This window comes from Pelecanus crispus, chromosome 14 (assembly GCF_030463565.1).
Source record: "Pelecanus crispus isolate bPelCri1 chromosome 14, bPelCri1.pri, whole genome shotgun sequence".
NCBI classification, from domain to species: domain Eukaryota; kingdom Metazoa; phylum Chordata; class Aves; order Pelecaniformes; family Pelecanidae; genus Pelecanus; species Pelecanus crispus.
Window position 1 is genome coordinate 16134407 of NC_134656.1, and position 24876 is coordinate 16159282.

General features: G+C 55.7%; 1 protein-coding gene across 1 annotated transcript; it reads left to right on the plus strand.

Annotated features, from left to right (window-relative positions):
• The first annotated feature begins 569 nt into the window (after window positions 1-569).
• Window positions 570-23963, plus strand: ZNF341 (zinc finger protein 341). Its single transcript, XM_075721338.1, is given in 16 exon segments — window positions 570-600; window positions 6090-6200; window positions 7303-7490; window positions 8754-8906; window positions 9581-9652; window positions 9654-9821; window positions 10994-11189; window positions 12423-12507; window positions 13552-13742; window positions 14703-14896; window positions 15717-15925; window positions 17356-17452; window positions 19424-19556; window positions 20444-20555; window positions 21444-21514; window positions 22730-23963. Coding segments are annotated over 16 exon segments (2526 nt in total). The 3' UTR covers window positions 23245-23963.
• The last annotated feature ends 913 nt before the right edge of the window (window positions 23964-24876 follow it).

Below are 24876 nucleotides of genomic sequence, written 5' to 3' on the forward strand. Positions count from 1 at the left end.
CTCTTGGCCAATAGGCGGCACAACCCTAACCGCTCATTGGTGGGGAGCGAGTGTGCTGCAGCCAATGGGGGGCGCGCGGGGCGTCCCGCCCACCCCCTGCCGCTGAGGGCAGCGCTCGCCGCCCTCGGCCCCGCGGGGCGGCCCGGCCCGGGGCCCGGGGCATGGGGCGGGGGGCGCGGCCCTCCCGCGGCAGAGGCGCGGGGTGGGGGCACCGCGGGCCCTGGCAGGCGCCGCGCCGGGCGCCCGAGCGGGGCAGGTGTGGCCGCCGGGCGCTTCCCGCCCTTCTCAGCAGGACCCGGCCTCCGCGGAGCCCCGGGGCGCTGCCAGAGGCACCGCTCCGCCGCGGCCCAAGTTAAACGCCAGACGCCCCGCCAGGCCCTGCGGCACGCGCCGGGGCGTCGCTGCCCCGAGCACCGGGCCCGAGCACCGGGCCGAACCCCCCGGGCCTTCCCCCCCCCCCCGCCCTCCCCGGGCCCTGGCGCGGGCGGCGGGCGCCCCCTGGCGGCGGGCGGCGGCGCCGCTCCCGGTGCCCGCTCGGGCTGGCGGGTCGCGGCCGCCCCGGCTCCAAGATGGCGCAGGCGATCTTCGAGGCGCTGGAAGGTAACGGGGCCACCGCACCGGGCCGCGCCGGGCCGACAGCGGGGATGCGCCTCTCCCCGCTCCCCCCTGCGCCCTACCCGCCGCCGCCGCTGCGCGGGACGAGGGGCTTGCGGCGGGGCCGCCCCGCAAGGCCTGGCCCTGCGCGGCGCGGGGGGCTCCCGGCAGCACGGGGCCGCGCCCCGCTCCCCCCTCAACCCCCCCCACCCCCGCGGCGGCGGCGCGCACCGGCGCGGCCCCGGGGCAGGCGGGCGGCGCGCACCGGCGCGGCCCCGCGCGGCGGGGGCGGGGCATCCCCCGGGCACCCCCGGGGCACCCCCGGCCCTGCGCACCGCGGCACCCCCGCCACCCCCGCCCCGGGCGTCCGGGCATCCCCGTTAGCCCGGCCCCCTGCCCTGTGCACCGGGCAGCCCCCGATAGCCCGGGGCCCCGGGCACCCATCGCCTCCCTGCCCCTGTGCCCCCACCCCAGGGCACCCCATCGCCCCCCTGCCCCGGTGCCCCGGGCACCGCATTGCCTCCCAGCCCCTCCATCCCCACCCCGGGGCACTCATCTCCCCCCTGCCCCTGTGCCCCGGGCATCCCATTGCCTCCCAACCCCTCCATCCCCACCCCGGGCACCCCATCACCTCCCTGTCCCTGTGCCCCCACCCTAGGGCACCCATCTCCCCCCTGTCCCTGTGCCCCGGGCACCCCATCGCCTCCTAGCCCCTCCATCCCCACCCTGGGCACCCATCGCCTCCCTGCCCCTGTGTCCCGGGCACCCCATCGCCTCCCTGCCCCTGTGCCCCCACCCCAGGGCACCCCATCGCCTCCCAGCCCCTGTGCCCCCACCCCGGGGCACCCCATCGCCCCCCTGCCCCTGTGCCCCCACCCCGGGGCACCCCATCGCCCCCCTGCCCCTGTGCCCCAGGCATCCCATCGCCTCCCAGCCCCTCCATCCCCACCCTGGGCACCCATCGCCTCCCTGCCCCTGTGCCCCGGGCACCCCATCGCCTCCCAGCCCCTGTGCCCCCACCCCCGGGCACCCCATCGCCTCCCAGCCCCTGTGCCCCCACCCCAGGGCACCCCATCGCCTCCCTGCCCCTGTGCCCCCACCCCGGGGCACCCCATCGCCCCCCTGCCCCTGTGCCCCAGGCATCCCATCGCCTCCCAGCCCCTCCATCCCCACCCTGGGCACCCATCGCCTCCCTGCCCCTGTGCCCCGGGCACCCCATCGCCTCCCAGCCCCTGTGCCCCCACCCCAGGGCACCCCATCGCCTCCCTGCCCCTGTGCCCCCACCCCAGGGCACCCCATCTCCCCCCTGCCCCTGTGCCCCCGGCATCCTATCGCCTCCCAGCCCCTCCGTCCCCACCCCAGGGCACCCCATCGCCTCCCAGCCCCTCCATCCCCACCCTGGGCACCCATCGCCTCCCTGCCCCTGTGCCCCGGGCACCCCATCACCTCCCAGCCCCTCCATCCCCACCCCGGGCACCCATCGCCTCCCTGCCCCTGTGCCCCGGGCACCCCATCGCCTCCCAGCCACTCCATCCCCACCCCAGGCACCCCATTGCCCCCCCTGCCCCTGTGCCCCGGGCATCCCATCGCCTCCCAGGCCCTCCGTCCCCACCCCAGGGCACCCCATCTCCCGCCTGCCCCTGTACCCCTCACCCCGGGGCACCCCGTTACCCCCCCACCCCTGTGCCTCCCAGCCCCTGCGCATTGGGGCTCCCCCATCACCCCCATCTCTGTGCCCACTAAAGGGGGTCACCAATCCCCAGGGCACCACCACCGCGCATGTGCCCCTCACCCCGCATCGCTCCCCGTCCCTGTGCCCGGCACAGGGGACACCGCCGTGCAGCGGGGCACCCTCGAGCCACGCGTGCTGGGGTCCCCCCGTCCTCCCCGCGCCCCAGGGCTCGCGCTGCTGCTGGCCCCGCCGCTGTGCCACGCTCCCCGGCTGGGTGCTGGGGGTGTGTTGGTGCGGGGGTGTCCGTGCCCCCCGGCACGGCCAGGGCAGTGCCCGGCTCCTGCCCGCTGTGTGGGTGAATGGGTCGCGCTCACGTTCCTCTCAATTTAGCGTTGGGACCCTGTGCATTCCGGGTGGGTGCCATCCGAGGGGGACTCTTGGATGTGCTAAGCTGTGGCGGTCTGGCACTGAGCACAGGGTCAGCCCGTTTGGAGAAAAACTATTTCACGAGGCGTTTATTTCCTAAATTAGATTACACATGTATTTTCCTTTACATGGGGGGACACCACTAACTGCGAGGCCTTGCATCGGGATCGTGGCCCTGGGCTTTGCAAACAGCACCTGCGATGGCAGAAAGAAGAGCAAAGAGGAAATGTTTCTCTGTTTTGTCAGGTTACTTGGTGTGTTTGACAGCGCTCTGTGTATCCTCAGGTTCCCTATTTCCTCTTTGCAATCAGCTCCTCATTGTGTGGGTTTCCTTGCAGAATTCAGGAGAGCAAAACAATTTAGCAAATTAAGAAAAAAGCGTGGTGGTCTTTTTTTTTTTTTTTTTTTTTTTTTTCCCTAAAGCTCACAGTAATTGGCGGCTTTTAGCAGCCGAGTTTGTTTTGTCTTGTTGATTTGATACAAGTCAATGGTGACTTGGTTTTGGTGCGCGGTGCCGCGAGCAGCCGTGTCCTCAGCGGGTGCTGTGGGGTAGAGGTGTATCTTCACCCGTCGCTAACGCACCCGGTGCTCGTGTCGGCAGAAAAAAAGACGCAATGCATGAAATTCAGGGCATGAGGAAAAAGTAGCACCTGGGTGAAATGGACAGTGTTGTTTCCCTCTCTAAACTGAGAGATGTTTGAAAGGGGAAAAATAAAGCACAAATTAGTAGTCTTGTACTTTTATCCTGGCTTCCCCAAGCCGCCTTGTTTTTTTCAGGCTCTGGGGAAAGCCTGCTGCTGCCGGGAGAGGAGAGATGGCTTTTTTTTTTTAGGTTTCATGACCATGAAGAACATCTGCAGACTGGTGCTGGCTGTAATCAGTGCAGGATTGATCCAAAGCTTTCTCCTACACTCCATGGATGGCCGTGAACGACATCCGTGTAACCAAGTAGCTCTGCCTGCTTGTCTTCATGGGTTACTAAACCTTGAACTTGGTGATTTTCCTCTGTGTTAAGTGCGGTGTTGTGCATTTACCTTGTGAAACTGCAGGGACTCTGTGGGCATTTGCGTGAATTGCCAAATGCACGGGGACCAACGTATTTCTGTTGTCCTGGGCCGTGTTTCTCCGGCAGAAGGCCGAATGCAACACCGACAACGCTGCTGCATTGTTGTCGCCCGTCTTCAGGTCTTGGCTTCTCCTCAAGCTTCTTCCTGCTAGCGGGATGGAGGCAATCATCTGGCTTTTTTAGTTGGAAGATCTGGGTACGTGCAAGAAGGAAACCCAGTTGTCCGGTGCCAGGCACATCAAGTGTGGCATTCTCGACGCAAGCTGTTCTTAGTTATCCCCATAATATACGAAACCTGAATTTTTGATCCCCCTTTTTCTTTTGCGTCCTGCGAGCTTACTTCTGCTGGAGAATGGCTGCTCCGTTTCACTCTCTGCTCTGGATGTGCCAGCAAGAGCCTGCATGCTGCCTCTGCAGTTGATCAGGAGGTTATTTGTAGAAGAGGAGCTATATTTTAAAGCAGGGCTTCGGTCAGTATGAGAAGATCCTCCCAGGAGTGCTCTAGCAGCGTTCTGCTGGCAGGGCTGTCCGACGGGGCTGGTTGCAGCTCTCCACGTGAGCGAAGCCTTGCAGAACTGGACCTGCAGCTTTGCTGTGCCTCCGTGTGATTTATGTGAAAGGGTTCCCGTAGGCACGGTGGTAATTTTATGGTAGCGTGTGAAGTAGCGTGATCTGCTGCTTTCCAGTCGCTGCTTGTGCCCTCCGCTCCCCAGCAGCTGGAGCACGGCGCTCTCCTCTCTCCCAAGGACACGTGCAGCGTTTGCGACCTCTTCTTGGTGAAAGGTGATCGATGAAAAAGGTGTTCATGGAGTCTTAGTGTTACTTGCTTGACACTGGAGTTGCAGGAGGAACAAGTATTTAGAGTGTCTTTAAAATGCCATGGATTATATGGGTCCTCCCCATCAGGAAGGTAACGTCCCAGTTGTCCGGAAGAAATTTTAAAATGACAAGAGGAGCTTGCGATGGGAAGACGAGGTGGTTGCTTCTGCTGCGCTGTTCCTTTATGCCGTGCTCTGTTACGGCGTGTCGCTGCCCTTCCTGGTGCTGTTTGCTGAGCGAGCTCTCATCAGGAACTGTCCTCACGTCACTGTGTGGAAATGATCAGACCGATAGATTTTACTGTGGCACATAATTCAGAGCTTTACAGTTTTGTTTTGCAAAGATCTTGAAAAAAAGTGATAAGCAACCTAAGAACCCCCCACCTTTCTTTTCTCCCTCAATCCACAAGGCATAATGTACAACCCTGGCATGCCTTTTGTTTTATTTGTGTGTTCCTTGTCATAAAGGAATGGTAGGGAGGAGGAGTGCATAAGTCACCCCTTTTTTCTATTTTTTTCCCCATAATCAGATTGTTCTATGTGTCTTTACATGTGATTTCTAAAAAGAAAGAGTGTGTTTGGCTTAATCCACTGGTCGCATGCTGCTGGCCAGGTTGTCTCCCTAGATAAGCAGTCCCCATCCCCTGTATTTATCTGGAATATTTTAGAACATTTCAGCTCTCATGAAAAATATTTGTGCCAAAGCAAGTGAGGCGATTCTGACAACAAATCTGTCTGGGGGTGTGTGCTCCCGTGGAGTCCTGAGGGAAATGGATATGAGAGAGCGCAACTGGCAGCTCTCGTGTGAGAGGTGCCCACGGAGGAGCATGGCGCTGGGAGTAGGAGCCGCAGTCCAGCTCTCCTGCATGTCCCAGCACCGGGGTGGCAGCCGGTGGCTGAGCGGGTCCCCACCAAAGCATCTCTCCCAGGAGCCCACATTTAATATTTCCTTCTTAAAACTCTGTCTAAATCCTCCTGCAGTTCATAGCCCTGTGTCCGATCAGATCTGGGAGCGCTGATCTTGAAAACAGGGAGGCATTTCTAATGCTGCTGCTGAGACGGAGCTGCTGCACACCGAAGATTGTGCCTTGAGCGAGCTCAGCAGCTTGTCTGTGCTGTACCGCGCTGGGTCCCCAGGGAGATCCACCCAGGCTGCTACCCCGTCTGGCCTGTGACACCCCAAATATCTACTTCTTAGCTCTTTTCATACCCACTCTTTGCGAGCATCCTTCCTCCCTGCAGCAAATGGCTGAAACCAAGTCCTCATTTGGCTTTTCTTGCCCTTCCCTTTCTTCTCCTTGTATTGGAGGAGTGCGCGGAGACAGGTGGGAGTGTTGCTTTAGTACGATGGTTAATGCTGTGGAGCAGGGGGGATGAGGAGGTGAGAGTGGCTCTGTGGGAGAAGACAGCAGCAGCCTGCAAGCGGCTTCCCTCTGCGACTCGTGGGCGAGCTCCCAGCTCTCTGTGTTCGGGCCGTGCTCGGTTTACCATCCGTGCTTGTGTCTCCTTTCAGGAATGGATAATCAGACGGTGCTGGCTGTGCAGTCCTTACTGGATGGTCAAGGAGGTGTTACGGATCCATCTGCGCAAAATGTCAACTCTGCCGCCGCCATCCAGTCGATGGGTGAGTCCTGGTAGCACCGGGAGAGAGGGGCAGGGGCTCCAGGTCTCTTCCTATGGCGTGCTGTCGTGACTGTCAGAAGAGCTGGCAGAATGGCTGTGAGTGTAGGGCGCTGCTACAAGTGTTGGGAGCCCTCGGCGTGACGAGGCAGAGCAGGAGCGAGGGGGCCAAGTGCCCAAGGGAGTTGGTCGTGGCAATAGGCTGGACCACGCATTTACAATAAAGGCACGAAAGGAGGGAGCAGCCGCTCTCCCTGCCACTAGTGCTTGATACTGTTCACATTTTTTATTTAATGAGCCATTCCTTATCTTTTGGGGATGTACGACTACACCGGTCATTGAGTATCATCCGTGTGAATGAATACGGGAACTGGTGCTCGAGCAGGACTCGCTGGGTGGATACCGAGTTATCCCCTGGAGGAGTCATAGTCTGCGTCCCCAGAAATGTTCTGCTTCAGGCTGTGAATCAGACAGGGGGTACAGCCCTGTGAGTCCGACTGGATCGAGTGCAAAATGGTGTGTGCTTGTGTGGTTCGCTAACGCTGCAAATTTCATCTAGGACACTGTAACTGGGTTGTCTTCTTTCTGCTTCTAACGTCAAGCAGAGGCACCAAAGACCAGCAGTGTCGCGGGCAGGTGGCTGTCGGACACAAGCTGCCATTGACTCTGTGCCCCGATCCAAGTTACTTCTCTTCCTTTGTGCAACCTGAGTAATAAAATCTGCCTCAGCCGGCTTAATGCAGGTGCTTTGGAAGAAGCTGTTTGACTAAAAGCAGAGGGTGCTGCAGGGGCAAGGCTGGGTTGGTTGGTCATGTCGTTGGGATGAGAAGATGGACAATGGGATTCAGTTTGTTGCAGGGAGACGGCGGGTTTCATATAGGGGAGCAGGGCTGAGATGGGCTTAATCGCATCAGTTGGCTTTAAGGGAGAGCTTGGGATTGGGGAGCGGGGACAGTTTGGCCCTTGCAGCTGATCTCCTGATGATGATGTCCTTGAGGTGCTAAGATCCAAAAGGTGTCTGTTTGCCTACGGCTGTGGTTGTTAGCTGTAGCACTGGGGAATGCAGAAGACAGCCTGCAGTGGTGATCTGGTCCTCTTAATTGCAGATGACGAAGACGTGTTCCTCTGTGGGAAGTGTAAGAAGCAGTTCAACTCACTGCCTGCCTTCATGACCCACAAGAGAGAGCAGTGCCAGGGAAATGCCCCTTCCCTCTCCACGGTCTCGCTGGCCACCAACAGTGTGTACACCCCCTCCATCACATCGGTGCAGCAGGCTCCGAGCGCCAGCCGGCAGGTACCGTGCTGCGGGCAGAGGCTCTACTGCTCTGTCGCCGTGGTTTTGGGAGTGGGGGGGGACCTCTGGGTCATGCTTTTAGATCTAGTGACGCCTCATGATGCCCATTAAAAAATAATCCAGCCACCAAGCCAGGAAACATGAAATTATTTATTACTCTCCCCTTAACTGGTTTAGTGGTGGACTTGGTAGTGTTAGGTTAATGGTTGGACTGGATGATCTTAAAGGTCTTTTCCAACCTAAACAATTCTGTGATTCTGTGACTGAGCGCTCTTCTGGGAAGCTCAGTGGTGGTCCTCTTGGCTTTTGACCTGATGGTTAAAGCTGCCACGGTGATGTGTCCTTCAGCACAAGTGTCCGATAGCCCTTTTTTCAGGACAGGAGGGGTTTCATACTGTGTCCGTGCTACAGCCAGGCTTTGGTTCTACTGGGGAGCCCCAGTGTCGCAGCCTGGCCACGTGCCTGGGTGCACGCTGTGCGGTGCGCAGGCTGGAATGGCTCTCGCTGGCCCCTGGGCCGTGGGCTGGCTCGTGGGCAGGAGAGGAGGGCAATGTCTGGCAGACTCATTCCTGCATCCGTCTTCTCAGTCTCCTGCAGATAAGCCTGCATAATGTGGTGTGACAAACGTTAAGGGAATATCCTCTCTGGAGTAACTCTCCTTCCCAACAGACTTCTTGGGAGCGAATCCCTTGCATGTGCCATGTACTGTGCCTGCAGTGGTGGTGGTTTCCGAAGTGCGTTCGAACCAACTGCTTTTTTCAAGTTAACTTAGTGGCAATGGATGGTGCTGCCCAGGGCTGCAAACACAAGTTGTTTCCACCCGGAAAATGGGGCAGCCTCCCTCCCCTCCTATAAACCAACTCCGGTCTGAAGAGATGAGCCTGACGTTCACCATCTGCAGCCAGAGCAGCCTCCCTCAGTTCTTCACCTTCCCAAGCTGGGGGAAGCACCCAGGAAAGGCCTGAACTTGTCTGCGACCGTCTTGTTTAATAACCCCTGACTTGAATTGTAGCCAGTAGCCGCTTTCCTGAGCCACTGTGATATTCTTTACTCCTTTTCTGAAGAACGTTTCTGGAGCTGCCTTATTGTTAAGGCTAGGAACTACCATGGACTTAGCAGGAAGCTGTAGATAATTACTGTGGCTCACCAGAGGCTGTGAAAGCAGGGACTCTGAGGTTCAGTAAAAAGCAGTGTCATCATTTTTTGTTTATTGTTTTGTCTTGTTGCTGATCAACAATGCTGCATCTTTTTTTTTTCTTTCAGCAAATTTCTACGTACATCACGGTTCCCCCATCACCTTTGATCCAGACCCTGGTGCAGGGGAACATCTTAGTCAGCGATGAGGTGCTGATGTCGGCCATGTCTGCTTTTACATCCTTGGACCAGCCCATGCCGACGGTGCAGCCCCCGGCGCAGGCAAGGGGCACACGTGGGCGCGGGGAGTCCGGCTGCGTGGGGCCGTGTTTGCGCAGCAGGAGAGTCCTGTCGGCCGATCAGACTCTAGGGATCTGCTTCGGTGCTGAATCCTGGGTGCCTTCCCAATGTGACAGCCAGGCTCGGGAAGGGGTGATGGATAAATGGCGGGGTAGCTCCAGGGCCTGTTCTCTCCTGGTGTCCTTGTTGCTGGATGCCCAAATCTTTGTAACGCGGTCTCTCCAGCTTTATGTTGAGCCCCCGTATCATGGTTGGCTTCCAGAGCCCTTGTCAGTGTGCTCCATGGATCCCTCTGCTCCCGGGATGGTTGTTTTGGACTCTCCCCAGGGCTGGCCAGGCTGTATACGCTCTCCATGCTCTGAAAATATTCTTTGTAACCAGAAGGATTAAAAGCTTTAATAACAAAGCAAAGCAAGCAGTGGGGCTTGAGCACTTGGGTTTTGGAGGAGACAACGTCTACCAGCAGGCCATGCCAACCCTCTGAGAGCCAGCACGGTCTGATCCACCCTGGCAGTTGGACAGTGCTGCATTATGTCGAGACATTGTCGCTGGTTTGAATTGGGATTGGGAATGTGTGCGAGGGAGCAGCCCCTCCAACTCATCGCTGCTGCATTTTCAACATCTTGTCTGTCTGTCTCTCCCTGTTCTGGTTTTAGAGCAGCTTGAGTATGCACGCTGGGGCTGGCTACCTCTCGCAGCCACCCCCACCTCCGCCTCCCCCGCCGCCACCCCCCTCCTCAGCCTCCGCCGCCTCCCCCCCCGAGCATGGGGGCTCCGGGGCAGCCCAGCGCCGGCGGCAGCGGGGTGGTTGAAGTGTACAGTGCGCCTGCTCCTATGGCAGCAAACAGCACGGTGGAGATCCAGACGCTGGGGATGCAGCCCTATCCGCCCATGGAGGTAAGGCCAGGGGCTGTCCCGGGCGCTCCGTCCTCCGGGGCCTCTTCTAACGAGCGAGGCTGCTTGGGAGTCGCCTGGACTGGAAATGCAGAATTTGAGTCTGGGAAGATGTGTTAGGTTATTTGACAATGATTATGTCCTCTGGGAGAAGGTACTGAGCAGAAGGATGTCGGCAGCATGACAGGGATTCTGAGAACAAGAGAAATCGTTTGTAGAGGGTCGGAGGGCTTGGCTGGCACGGGCTTAGACCTGAATGTCTGCTGTGGTTCAGGCATACCTACAGGTGTTGGGAGTGAGAGGGAGTGAGGCGAGGGGTCTTGCCTCCCAGAGGGGTGCAGAGCAGCACCCTGCACCCTGCAGGCTTAAATGGAGAGAAAATATCTGAATATCAATAAGCAACCTTGACAAGGCAGCTTCTAAAGAGACACAAGCAGGGGTGGATTTACTGGTGGGTCAGCTGTTCGCATCCTCCACATCAGCGTTGCTGTTCACAACGGAAACTACTGGGTGTAACAGAGGTTTGTCGGCCTTATCTTTGTAGCTGGCATCTGAGTGGAAGTGTCAATGGTCAGAAAGGACAGGGATGTTGGATACTTAGTGCTCTGTGTTAATTTGTCAGGGTGGGCAACAGAAATGCCCTTCAACCCCAAGCTGATGCCTTTGTCTTTTTCTCTCAGCGTCCTTGGTGCTGACGTAAATGACTGTGCTTTGCCACCTGGAGTTTTCTTGTGCTTTCCTTCCCTTCTGCAGCCCTGCTGGGGCAGGCAGCAGGGCCTGGAGATCCCTGCCTTCAGGGGTGAACCCGCAGGGTCAGTGGTGATTGTTCTGGTAACCGGCTCCAGAGGGATGAGAAACTCTTCTAGGCACAGGACATAGATGAGGGATTAGATGGCTCCTTCATAGTGTTTCTTTGCTGTCCTGTTCCTGCTGTAATAACTCCTGGATACTTTGTGATGTTCAGCGAGAGAGTTTCACGCTGTGCAGGGTGTTAGTTTTAGTTAGAGACGCACTGTTGGACTGGTGAACCAGCTATTCAATCCAGTTCAGCAGGAGGCAGAAAAGTCAGCCAGACTAATAGCCTGGTGTGGCAAGTTTTGCTGGAGATGGAGGTTAGGGCCCGGTATCACTCTGTGTAGCAAACCTGTTTCCTCTGATAAATTGCACTCTTGCAGGTACCAAGCCAGTGTGTGGAAAGTCCTGTGTACCCTTCTCCTCCTGTGTACAGCCCTGGGAAGCAGGGGTTCAAGTCCAAGACCACCAGCGCTCCCGCTCCTTTGACCGGCGCAGGAGGAGGCGGTGTGGTTGGCTTTGATTCCACCTCCGCTGCCAAAAGTCGGCGCTGCAAAAACGAGAGCGGGCTGCAGGAAGGTAAGCATCCTTAGAGCATTTGCCCTGCGCTAACCTGTAGGCCAGCGTGCTTATCCCGTAGTGGACTGTTGAGCCACGGGCTCTGCGGGTGCAGTGGGGTGGCACTGGCTGTGCATGCAGCTCTGGAGGAGGAACACGATGCCCCGCACAAAGCTATCGAGAGCGGGTGAGAGTGTGGACGTGTCTGTCACCTCTGAGCGCACGTGAAAGGACTTACTGTGATACTGCGTGGGCAAGCTTGTGCTAAATCTCTGCAGCTACGTGCTTATTGGATCACACCTGAAATGGGGAGATCCTGCAAAGTAAGGTGTTAGAGCTTGGTCCGTTTTAACCCAAGGAAGACTGCCCAGCTGCAAGGCCAGTGGGCTAGATGTGGCCTGGCCCTGAAGACTCTCTTCTCAAGGGCCCAGCTGACCTGTCCCTGCCGTGTGTTTCAGTGCCTGTGAAGAAAACACGCCTGTGCCCAGGTGAGGCAGGACAGGGGCTGCCCCATTGCAGGATGGAGGAGCGTCAGATCCTGATGCTCCTGGCTGAGCCTGCCCGTTGCTGGTGCGAGGCAAGCACACCTAGCTGAGTGACAAAGGAGGTCCCAGGCGCGAGGTGGAGGAAAGCCACGTGGCCTTCCACCCCAGGAAGGTTGGGCCTCTGGAATTAAACCACACAGATGCCAGGGTTTAACATTATTTGCAGAGGTGTGAATGATCATGCAGGCTGCAGCTCTCAGTCCAGAATTTCCTAGAGCAGCCCACAGTTCTGCTGTTTTCCATTGGTTTATACCCCATCGTAGTAGATAGATGTGACTGATCTTCTGGATGAGAGAAATATGCATGTGCTCTGGCTGATGGCTGACCTTGGTGAGTTCACAGGAGAGAGACAGAACTGGGGCCCTTCCTCGCACTAATCCTGTGTCTTCTCCCAGTGCCCAATACAACTTTAAAGTAGGTGCTTTGTAGCACAGCTGGAAGGGTCCCTGGAGCGGTTAATGCCTGAAGGGGGTGCCCTGCCCCTTCCGCTGCTACTCTCCTCAGTACTTCTCGAGTTAGCTCAGGCTACGTTAAATACGTGTTCGTGCCCATAACCTCTCCCCAGTCTGGCCAGGCAGATCTTATCCTTTCATAAGCCCTTTATTCTTGGTCCTGAACAGACATGTCTTGGGGTGAGGGCCCTGTGGCGCAGCGGGGGACAGGGCTGTGCCACGTGATCTCATTCCTGTGTGCGCTCTTGCTCTTTCAGGCAAACCCAAGTCCCCCAAGCTGAAATGCACTTACTGTGACAAGGCCTTTACCAAGAACTTCGACCTGCAGCAGCACATCAGAAGGTAACGGTGCCACCAGCCCAGACACAGCAGAGTGGCCAGGGTGGAGATGGGCACAGCCCCACTGAGGGAGTCTGTGCAGTCCGGTAGACCTTGCCTTTGTCATGTCCCAGAATCTGTGCTGCACTGGGCGGTGATCCTTCATCCCCCTTCCTCCAGGACACCTTCTCCCCAGTGGCTGGGGTGAAGGTTGCATCATGGATGTAATCTTCTTGCTGTTTATGGGCTGGGACTGGAGACTTGTTTTCCTCGCTGATGAGACCTTGAAAGCCAAACCTGTTGTCACCTGATCACTGGAGCAGCAGCATCTCCACTGCTTGCTTCTGCCCTTTCCTCTTCTCTCCCCCCCTCACAAGCTGCAGCCTGCTAGTTTGTAAACAGCAAACGCTGTTTGCTAGTGTTAGCAAACCCTAAGCCAAGCTCAGTGTCTATACAGGGAGCTCTTCTCTGGCAGGAGGCAGTTGAAGTCTTCAGAGTTTCCCCCAACGGAGTCTGCTGGACTCAGGACAGATGAGAAGGAACAAGTGGCGGTTTCACCCCCCTTCTCAGCTTGTACTCTCCACATGACATACTCTGTGTGTTAGAATCCGCTCTTTCTCCTGCAGCAGAAGGGCAGGGTAGAAAGACCTTTCTGCTGTGGACAGGGGAGAGCAAATTCAGGGAGATCAGGGCACTGCAAGCTAGAAGAGACATGTGCAGGGGAGGGAGGTGTGATGGGGAAGAAAAGGGTTGTACACCTGAGAAAGTGATGGGGTCCCTGAGGTCCATGTGGAGACCTCTGATGTTGCAGAAGTCTCTTCCTCTCCCACTTCTTCCTCTGATCCCTTGTCATCCCAGATTGTCAGTGTTTTGTCTGTGTGCCAGGCTTGTTTCCCCAGGCCTCTCACAATCCGTTTTCTCTAGTTAATCAGGTCTCAAAGCCCTTGTTTGGCTGGTCCAGGTGCTGATCCGCCAAGCAGAGTGCTTAGTGCAGTTCTGCAGCAGCCACCCCACCGCAGTCCGTGCCTAGGGGCTGCCGCCTGCTGATGCGGTGCCTTCTGCCTTCAGTCACACAGGCGAGAAGCCCTTCCAGTGCATCGTGTGTGGCCGAGCCTTTGCCCAGAAGTCCAATGTGAAGAAGCACATGCAGACCCACAAAGTGTGGCCTCCAGGGCTGGGGTGCACCATCTCCCGCAACTCCATCACGGTGCAGGTCATGGCCTTGAACCCCAACCAGCCGGAGGACGAGGAGAACGCAGGTTTGCTGCTTGGGGATGGCGCATGCTAGGGGCAGAGCAGTGATGTGAGGAGTCTGCACGTCCCTGCACCTCCACGCAGGGAGGGAGGGGAGACAGGAGCTGTGTGTGCTGTTCGCATTCCTCCTGTGGGGCTTAGCAGCACACACGAGAGATATGAGCCACATTTGCTGGATTCCTGCTGGCAGGTGCATCCCTGGGTACCCCCAGCCGTGGTGGATTCAGGTGCTGGTGGAGACAGTGGCTCCAAACGCTGTGCGTGGGGACAGAGCGAGGTGTCTTCCCCCTTCTCCCTCCCTGGTGGGTGCAGCGTGGGCAGTGCATGAGTCACACGTGGCAGCTCTGGTCTAGTGGCCGGACAAGCCGGTCGTTTAGCATAGCCCAGTGCTCTGTCTTGCTTGCAACGTGCAAGTCATGCCTGGGCTTGGCCTGGCCCCGATGGTCAACTGAAAATACCTGAGGCAGAGAAGAGCTCCTGGCTGGCAGACTGTGAATACTCTTTCAGCTGGTGGCCTCGGTCCCGGTGAGAGGAATGCTGTGACAATGTCATGTCTAAGACAAGGCCCCACTGGAGCTGCTCCGTGCAGACATCGTGGACTGTCAGCTACTGGCTGGATCTTAACTTCCCATCTCCTGCCAGAGGTGGGAGTAAATCTGGCTCTGGCTCCCTGGCAGGCGCCTGCCCTGCTGACTGCTCCACAGGGCACATTTAGGTCCCTGGAAGAGGAGAATGGGTCAAGGAGAGGAAGGTGGAAAAGTCAGAGCCCTTGATAATCTGTAGACGAATTTAAAACTGCCCTGCTAGAGAGTGAGATTTGTCTGATCTGAAGAATCTGTCTTTGAGAGGAAGGAAGAGCCTGGCCCCAGAGCCAGGCCTGGTGTGTCTTGGCAGCGTGGCACTTGCATGGCAGCTTTCAGAGCTGTCTCACGGCACGCTGTGACTTTCTCTTTCCCTTTCTCCAGGTTTGACTCAGCCCTTAAGGAACCCCGCGCAACCGCCCCAAGACGTGAGCCCCTTGGACGAGAGCGAGGCGAGCAAACTGGAAGCCAAGCAGGTTGTCTTGATCGATAGCTCTTACCAGTGCCAGTTCTGCCCCAGCAAATTCAACACCTACTTCCAGCTCAAGTCGCACATGACACAGCACAAGAACGAGCAGGTAGGGACAGAGGGTGTCGGTGGTGAGATTGGGATGGGCTTAATATAGCGCACCGGCTCCCAGAGTCTCTCCTGAGCCTCTTACTCTGCAAAGGTGCCAGCGCTTCGCATTCAGCTTGGCTCTGTGCAGGTCTGGGTTGTAGCTGTGTGGTCTGGGTGGCTTTGAAAAGCTCCGCTGCCTCCACCCTGCTGAGTGAGAAGTCAGCCGAGCAGGTTTGGGTGGCTAGAGAAGAAGCAAAGAAGCGAAGTCTAGAGTTTTCAGTGTCGGTGGCAGCTCTCGGGTTGTGGGACAGTCACCGCTGGGGTGTTGCAGTCTCACCCACTCGAGTGGTTTCAGGCGCTCACACCAACACCCCTTTCTCCCACCTTACTTTCTTAGGGGCGTGCCCTGACAAATCTGTCTTTGCAGAATGTTCAGCTCCCAGCAGCTTCTGCCGTTGTCTTCACCTGAAGCTGTCAGCCACATTTTGAGGCTGAGCTGCTCTGCATTGTTCTTTAAAGGCCCTTCCTCTGAGGAAGGCAGCAGAGGAAGGGGATGTTTTACCACCACATTGTATCCCGCTGCAGCGCAGGGCAGGGTTTCGCCACTGTGCCCTGACTGAGCAATAATATGGCTGTGGGCTTGGTGCGATGCTCTGGGAGCCACAGTGCTGCTTTGCTCATAACATCAGCTCAGCCGTTTTCCAGCGGTGCAGTGGCCCCTTTCGGTAAATGACCCAGTGGCAACGATTTCCAAAAAGGAAGGTCACTCTGTTGGCAGAGGATTTTCCCTGTTTGTTTCCATGGTGTGCCGCTCCAATCGCTCTCCCTTTTTCTCCCAGGTGTACAAGTGTGTGGTGAAGACCTGCGCTCAGACCTTCCAGAAGCTGGAGTCCTTCCTTGAGCACATCAAGAGTCACCAGGAGGAGCTGAGTTATCGCTGCCACCTCTGCAGCAAGGACTTCCCCTCCCTGTACGAGCTGGGTGTCCACCAGTACTCCCACAGCCTGCTGCCCCAGCACAGCCCCAAGAAGGACGTGGCCGTGTACAAGTACAGTAGCAATCGGTGCTCACAAGGCTTGTAGGAGTGAGTGGGTGCAGAGCGTGTTTGGCTGAGAGCGGTGGGGACATTAGAGGGGAGAGGGGGATGCGTGTTCAGCGGTTGCGGTCCTCTTGGGCACCCAAGTGGCAAACGGGGGGGCCCCTCCACCGGGCTGCTAGGGCGAAGCTCTTTGAATGTAAGGAACCTTTCAGAAAGACAGTGAAAGGCTGGGATCAGTTATGTGGGAAGATCCCATTGCTGCAAGTCCTCTTATCACCAGTCAAGAATGAGATGGGCACAGCTGGACCCGCTCTGGGCTGAATCAGAGAGCCAGGGAAGCCCTCTCTAAACACCCGCAGCAAAGGGAGTGCGGGTTGTAGAAGCTGTGCCCAGAAAAAATGAGTTATTTCTCCTATGCTTTTGCTGCGAAGGGGTCTGTTACCTGGGAAAGCCTTTCTGCTAGCGTAGAGGGAAAGGGTGAGGAGTTCCATGAAGAGCTCTCTGGAGTTTTTGAAATGCCTGCAGAGACATACAGGAAGAGTAGGAAGCCCAGAGGATACTGATGTCACCTTCATGGAATAAATATCTGCTCCTTCTTGCATAGACCATAATTTCTAGTTATCCTTGTGCTGTGGAGCTTCATCCTACAGCTCGCTAGTGGGGATCTTTGAGATCAGAGCCCTGCTTATGTTTGAGGAGGTTTTTGGTCTGATCTAAGGAAAAGGTGTCTCGCAGCAGATACACGGTGTGAGTGCCTCTGTATTCGTTGTTGAGGATGCACGTCCCCGTTGCCCGTTATCAGTCAGCTTTGGCAGAGGTCTCTGGCAGAAATGCTGCCAGAGTGTGTGAGAGCAGGTGAGTTAGGTGGAGAGGGCCCAGGTGGTTTTGGAGAGGTGGCAGCGTGAGCTGAATCTTTGTTAGACGCCAGAGAGCCCACACGGGAGCGTGTCGCCGTGTGGCTGCCCCAGCCGTGGGTAACGCTGCTGTCGTGCGGCGATCCCACCCTCAGCTCCTTCACTGGGAGCTGCTGTCTTCATGCAATGAAGATGGAAGGAGGTGTTTTAACTAAGGTGAAGCCTTTACTTAAGGCTTGTCTCCATGAGGAAGCGATGTGGAATACGTGCTCGGGTGCCTGGCTGCTCCCGTGGGCGTCTGTGTGGAAGAGCACTAGCGATTTAAAGGCTTCTCCACCCAGTTTCCCGGCATCTCCCCCTCGTGAAGGGTGCTAAGTGTGAGTGTGATCTGGCCATGTGGGTTGCTGAGGTTTTGGAGCACCTGGGGGGTGGTGTTATTGCCTGTACCAAACCGACCCTACCACAGATCAGCCTGGAAGGTGGCTGGTGAACGGGCTGGGCAGCCCTGCCTGGGGTCTGCCTGCGGCGTGGGGTTTGCTGGCGGCAGCCTCGTTCACAGGCTCTGTCCTTTCTCTCCGCATTCAGATGTGTGAAGTGTGTAAATAAGTACTCCACCCCGGAAGCCCTGGAGCACCATCTGCAGACAGCAACGCACAACTTTCCCTGCCCTCACTGCCAGAAGGTGGGTGGGTGACCGCTGCCTGAGCCTGTCCTGGACATGTAGCTAGGGCTCTGAGGGGGATGGGAACCCTCGGCTCCCTTTCCTCTCCCTTCCTACCTCAGTACGGACTGGCAGGCTCACGAGGTGCTTTTCAGAGAGGCAGAGGTGATCGCACCCCTGCCCTCCAGCTCTCTGGCCTCTCACGCAGAGCATGTTCCTCCCCACAGTGCTGGCTTTTCTCCCAGCTCCTGTTTGCTGAACAGAATTTGTCAGAGGAGCTCCCTTATTCCCACGACAGCACAGGACTGCACGCTCTGGGCTGCTGTCCTTATTTCTTAAAAGCAAATGTACCAGGAGGAGCGAGGCTGCTTTTGGGAAGTCTTAGAGTGGCGGCAGTGCGTTTGACCCGCCGAGCCTGGCTACCTGTGGCTGGAAGGTTGGGCATGAAAAGCCCTAGGTCTTGGGGGAGCTCATGCACCTCCATTGCTGTCCTCATCTGTCGGAACAGAAGTCTCTGGGTTCCCCCTCATTCCCCTCTTTTGGATGAGTGCTCTGTGTCCTTGGCAAAGAGAAACCTGTCTGAGTGATGTGACTGGGACGATGCCCAGGTAGGTTTTGGCTAGAAATAGTCTCTTCAGCACAGCCCCTGAGGGGTTTGAGGGGCAGAATTTTGTGGGATTTGAATTCTAATAAATTATTTTTTGAAATCCAGACTAAAATTTGGACCCTTGCTCCTCTGTTTATAGCAAAGGAAATGAAAATCCTGCAGTGGGGGCAGGGACAATCTCAAAGGAGTGACCACTCTGTACTGAGGTAGCTCAGGAAGGGGAAACGCACTCCTGCCATGGTTAGTAACCCGTCTTTCTTTACCTGTCTTCTCTCCACTTCCCCCACCAGGTGACAAATGCCCTTCTCAGCCTGGGTGGGACTTTCAGCGTGCAGCACAGGGGTTTGAAAGCCCATTCTCTGCAGCAGTATTTTTTACTTCCATTTGTATTCTTACTAATATTGCTGTTTTCTGGAGAGCGAGAGTGCTGAGTACCAGAACTCCTGGCTCTCCTCCGCTCCCCTCGGATGTGTGCTTGCAGCCCCCTCATTAGGAATTCACTTAGCTTGGGTATTTTCAGTATCCCCATTAGCCAAAGGAACCATTCATACTGGCTTTATAAAGACCATGAATGAGAGCCTTTGGTAACAGATGATCGGGAAGCACAAACTGAAGTTAAGGCTGTGGGAAGGTTCTGGGGGTCCTTGCCCAGCCCATCCGACTGCTGATTCCGCTGGGAGACCGGGCATGCAGCTGGGGTGCTGCTCCTCAGCAGGATGGTGTTACAAAACTTAGCAGCAAGGTTTCAGCTTATGTGTTTCTTAAGGATAAGAATCACAGAATCATTGAATCATTTAGGTTGGAAAAGACCTTTAAGATCATCCAGTCCAACCATTAACCTAACGCTACCAAGTCCACACTAAACCAATTAAGGGCAGAGTAGCAATCCCACGCCTCCTGGCTTGGTGGCTGCATCATTTATAATGAGAGTAAAAACCAGGAATCATTAAAGTTGGAAAGGATCTCTAAGATCATCATTCCAGTCATCAACCCAACACCACCATGCCCACTAAACCATGTCCCCAAGTGCCACATCTGCCCATTTTTTGAACTCTTCCAGGAATGGGGACTCCACCACCTCTCTGGGCAGCCTGTTCCAATGCTTGAGTACCCTTTCTGTGAAGAAATTTTTCCTAATATCCAATCTAAACCTCGGTGGTGGTTTTTTTGTTTTTTGTTTGTTTTGTTTCATTTTGTTTTGTTAAAAGCTTTCTCTGTATCTTCCTTATGCAAACTAAAGGTTTTCGCAGTGCGTCCTTTCCACGAAAGCAGTCACCATGAGCTTCTTATGCTTTCTATACAGGTCACACCTCCCACGCCCGTGCAGGCTCGGTGATGTCCCTTGTGCGCCGCGGACTCTTAGCCTTGTTTTTCTGTGTTCACAGGTGTTCCCCTGCGAGAGGTACCTGCGCCGCCACATCCCCACACATGGCGGGGGCAGCAAGTTCAAGTGCCAGATCTGCAAGAAGTTCTTTCGCCGGGAGCACTACCTCAAGCTGCACGCCCACATCCACTCGGGTATGGACTCCCCCGGCACCACAGTGCTCACTATCTCAGTATCGTGGTCCTTGCTGCACGCTGTAATGTCCTGGCTATTTTCCTCGTAACCAGAGTAACAGAGTTGAGTGCATGTGTCATTCGTAGTAACAAGGGTTTGGGAAACGTATGGGTTTGGTTCAGCCTCACGCCCAGTACTGCACCAGTTAGAAGTGGGACACAGAGGTGGCTTCCCCACTGCCCGCAGTTGCAGAAGCTAAGGAAGCTGGCCCTGGAGATCAGGAGCAGCACGCAGTGTGGATTGTATCCATCCATTTAGGGCCACAAAAATGATCTGACGGCTGGAGCCCCTCTGCTGCGAGGCCAGGCTGAGGGAGCTGGGGGTGTTCAGCCTGGAGAGGAGAAGGCTGCGGGGAGACCTGAGTGCGGCCTGGCAGCGCTGAAAGGGGCCTGCAGGAAAGACGGGGACAGGCTTTTTAGCAAGGCCTGTTGTGACAGGACAAGGAGTAATGGATTTAAACTAAAGAAGAATAGATTTAGACTGGACATAAGGAAGAAATTGTTTACAGTGAGGGTGGTGAGGCACTGGCAGAGGTTGCCCAGAGAGGCGGTGGAGGCCCCATCCCCAGAACCATCCCAGGCCAGGTTGGACGGGGCTCTGAGCACCCTGCTCTGGTTAAAGCTGTCCCTGCTCGCTGCAGGGGCTGGGCTGGGTGAGCTCTAAAGCTCCCTTCCCACCCAAACCGTTCTGTGATTCTATGATTTACCCATCAGGCAGGGTAGGGAAGCTCGGGGACGTTTATAGCAAAGCAGAGAGCGGCACTACTGCCAGAGTGAATCCCGTACGTGCCTAGAGCAGCCCTGTGTGACTGGACTCTCCCTGACTCTTGGTCTCTTTTTTTACCCAGGTGAAAAGCCCTTTAAATGCTCAGTGTGTGATGCGGCCTTCAATCGGAAAGACAAACTCAAGCGACATATGCTGATCCATGAGCCTTTTAAGAAATACAAATGTCCCTTCTCGTACGTAGTGTGTCTGCAGCATGGCGGCATGTCTTAACGGGGTTGGGATGGGGTTTGGGAAGGAAGCAGTGTCTCTTGTAGACATCCTAGGGTACATGTGTGGCATCTGCCAATCCACTACTTCCTGGGAAGGCAGGAATGCTCTGTGCTGTTAAACTGGGAACCCAGAAGTCCCAGTTCCTGTCATGTGAGGCCACATAATTTCATCTCACTTCTTCGAGCCTGTAAAATAACGCCTGCCTTCATGGGAAGCTTGGGGGATTGCACTTGGGGAAGCACTGGGGAAGAGAAGGAGTATTATTTGAGCACAAAGCACCAGCTTGCCTGAATGATGGGCTCTCCCCAGCTGCCGTGTCTCGAAAAGCACTTGGCCACATAGGAGCTAATGTACAAGCGAAAGAAACCCAGGTTTAGAAGGTGCATCCCCAAATCCATGGCACAGCCATGGGCCCTCTGAGATAACCAAGATGGAACTGACTTCTCCCTGCTCCGACCACCTTGTAGCTCCGTCCAAAATACTTCTGTCTGTAGGTGAGATCTTGAACCTGCTGCTTTTAGGAGCCTTCACGGTGAGACGCAGGCCATGTGTAGTCTAGCAGGAGCCAGGCATCCCTGTAGCAGCCTGTTTATTTCTTGCCCCTCTCCAGAAGGGTTGAAATTGGTAGTGTTAGGTTAATGGTTGGACTTGATGATCTTAAAGGTCTTTTCCAACCTAAGTGATTCGATAATTCTATTCTATAAATAGTGGAGCTCCTAGAGACTGCGCCTGGGGACCCATCTGGGTGCTGCTAAGGAGAGGGGCTGTGGATCCCTTTATGGTCCAGGATCTGTTTATGCACCGATCCTCAGCTGATTCGTGCTGCTCACCCGCATTTGTTGTTGTTACAGAAGCCACACGGGCTGCAATAAAGAGTTCAACAGGCCTGACAAGCTGAAGGCTCACATACTGTCCCATTCGGGTAAGTGCAGCTCTGCCCACGCTGCCAGAGGTTGGGAACGCAGTGGCTGGGATTCGCTGCGGTGCTGCGTGCTGCAGAAGGAGTAAGCTTGAGAAGCGGGATAGCAAACGGTGCAAGTGCTTCTGCTGTATACCCCCAGAAGCGCGGGATGTTCCTTACAGGTGCTTTCCCTGCAGTGTCCCTCCACCCACCGCTCAGCTAACACGGCTACTGCGTAGTTTTCCGTGCGGGAATTTTCCACCGCGTGTGGTAAAGTGTTTCCCAGATATAGGCCTAAATTCTTAATATAATTTATTAGCTTTAGATTTCTTTTTTTTTTAATCTCTGTTTCTGCAGGCCTGTTTAAGTGAGCTTGCATTTTACGGCTACGTGTAAGCTTTGGGCTGTTTTCTAAGGCAATATAAATCTGTAGGCAGGGCCTGCTGGTGCTTGGAAGCAGAGCTGGATTACTCGGTGTGTTTGCTATCAAATGAATATCCAGAGTGCTCTGTCCGCCCCTCCCCAATACCATCTCGCGTTCAAAAGGAGATCTCTTGGGATTTCATTCCCTTCTCTCTGTGTTCCAAAAATGATGCTCCCACTCCTAACAAAGACAAATAATTTATTCCCATGCCCTAGGGAACGTTCTCACTTTTGTCTCTTGGGGTAAAACTGAAAGTCTTTTCTTGTGCCTGTCATGTCCAAAGCCCTGCAGAGTGCGATCAGATGGGACTGTGCTGACAGCGCAGTGGATGGTTTGTTTCAGACTGTGCGTTCCCATACTTGGGAGGAGAAAAAAAAAAAAGTGAAAATTTTTTTACTTACCAAATACACTTGAAAAAAATCAGAGTTTAAGACTGGTTTGCATTTTCATCACAATTACCTGACATTTTTTTCTGGTGATATTTTACTCCTCTTATTTGAGGCAAGAACTGTTGTTTTAGCCCTTCCTAAACACAGACAATTCAAGGGGTAGCCACTCACCCTTTTCTGACTGCAAATTTGCCTGGCACAATGTCTGCTCAGGCCATGGGGGTTTTGGTTTGTTTTAATTAGCAAGCTGAAAAAGAACAGGGCTTCCTGGGTGAGGAGGTGGCTGTTTCAAGCTTTTATCAGGGAACATCTCCTTGGAAGAGGAGATGAAGCTGTCACGCGTGCGGTGCAGATTTTCCTGAAGATCTGCATTGGGATGCAGGGTCTCTAACTGAGCTCTCTCTCCTCCGATGCTCTGTGCAGGGATGAAGATCCACAAGTGCCAGTACTGTAACAAGTCCTTCAGCCGACGAGCCCACATGATAGAGCATCAGCGCTCGCACACCGGTAACTACAAATACCGCTGCCCCACCTGCAGCAAAGGCTTCACGCGCCACAAGTACATGAAGGACCACAAGTGCCGGCTGGGCTCACCCAAGGACAAAGACCTGCAGCTCAGGAAGCCCCAGAAGAAGCGGGTGGCGCGGGGACGCAAGGTGGGCCTTTCCCTCCCCAACCAGCTGGGCCTGGCGGAGCTGAAGGACGGTGCCGCCGGGGAAAGCCCACCCGAAGGTGGCCCTAACAAAGAACCGTTCCAGGAGTCGGACGCAGTCCTGTCCATCGTGGTTGGTGGGTCAGGAGCTGCTGACTCGGATCTTGTCGTTCCTGGTCAGCCCAACAGCATCGCATCCAATTTGGCCCTGGCAGAACTGCAGACTGCCTCAGACGGCCCCTGCACCATGCTGGCTGTCCCCGTTTACATCCAGACGACGGAGTGATAACGCGTAGAGCCACTGTGTGGCTGCGGGCTGCTGCTGGGGCTGTCGAACTCGGTGCTGAAATTCATCCCAGTGAAAAAGACCAAAGCTCTTGTGGGGAGGTAGGTGGATATGGGAGAGAATGGCTTTCGTCTCCACTTGTTCTTCCCATCCTTGGGCAGAGGACTGCTTGGAAGCCACCGACGGCTACAAGGCACTGAAGGGAATGGCTCCGTTATTTCTTGTCCCTCTGCGTCACTGGTCAGCCTAGGGCAAGAAAGACTTAAGATCCCTGAATCAGGGTAAGGAGAAGGAGCGTGCAAACTTGCAACAAACAGAGCTGCTGAAATCAGGCGGCTTTGCAAATCACAGCCTGTCCCATCTGTGGTTTTTCTGGCCTAAAAGCTGTATTGCCCAGTATTTGGGTGGCCTTTCCGAGAGCAAGCAATTGATCCTTCCTAGTGGAAGCAAGTTCATCCTGAGATCCTTTGGGAACACTGTTCGGAAATACCCTGATAGACTTATCTCTGGTATCTTTCTCCTCTCTGTCTCTCTCAGTGGAAAGATCACCTTGTCTGTACTACATGTGTTATAAACACCGTGGACCTCGTGTGCCGTGTGGAGTCGGTGGGTGGGAACACGCACGTGTGGTGGCCCTTCTCTCTGGTCAGTATTCTCTCCATAGCGTTTGTTCTTTTCATGTTTTTTTCTCCATATCCAAGGATTCCAAGTGCCTTAGACATCAGTGAGTCAATCTTTGTGACGGTTAAACGTGACACCTTCTGCGTGCAGCAGGGGAGACTAAGGCCTGGGTGAAGGGACCTGTCCGGGGTCACACAACAAACCTGTGATGCATCCAGGAGTCGGTTTTCTGGCACCGTCTCCGGACTAGCTGCTGCAGGGTAATTCTGTGCACTTCTGTCAGCTGATTCCCAGCCCGTGCATTCCCTTGGCTCCGTTCTGTGGGCCAGTTGTTTTGGTGGGTCACTGGCAGGTGGGGAGTTGGTGTGGTTTGGTAGCAAGAAAGTCTGGTGTGACTGGGACAATTTCTCTTGGCCACTTAGCACGGGAGCACCAAACTCGGGAACTGAAAATTATCGTTGTGCAGTATTGGTGAAGGAGGCTGCTCTGCTCTGCTTTCTTCCTGCTCCATGTGTAGGCCAGCCAAGCCGAGCTTTCCCGGGTAAATTTGTGTGATGAGCTGCTAAGTTGTCTGTAGATGCAAAATGCTGCGTTTCCAGCCTGTTTGCATGGGCTCAGTCAGTCCTGGGTGCCAAAACTCTGGCTGCGGAGTCCCCTGCCTTGCCGTCTGGGGAACGGTGGGTGTTTCTGGCCGCCGGAGCAGTCGGCCCGGCGTTACTGGTCTGACCGGCCTGACCCCGACCCTGCCTGCAACCTGCCTGAGCTCCAGCCCATCGCTTGACCTCAAGGTGCTCTTCCTGTCTCCTTGCAGTGTATTTTGCTCAAGTATTAAAAACAGCAGCTTGCAGAGACAGCATGACGGTGCCTTTCCCACTGTGGCATCTCCTCCGGGTGATGTGGGCGCCCAGCCTGCACCCAGTCTAATGACAGGTTACGCTGTCACCCCTGGAAGACCGTCACACGGTTCCTGTCAGGATGGGTCCCACCACCAGTTCGCTTTGTTCACTCACT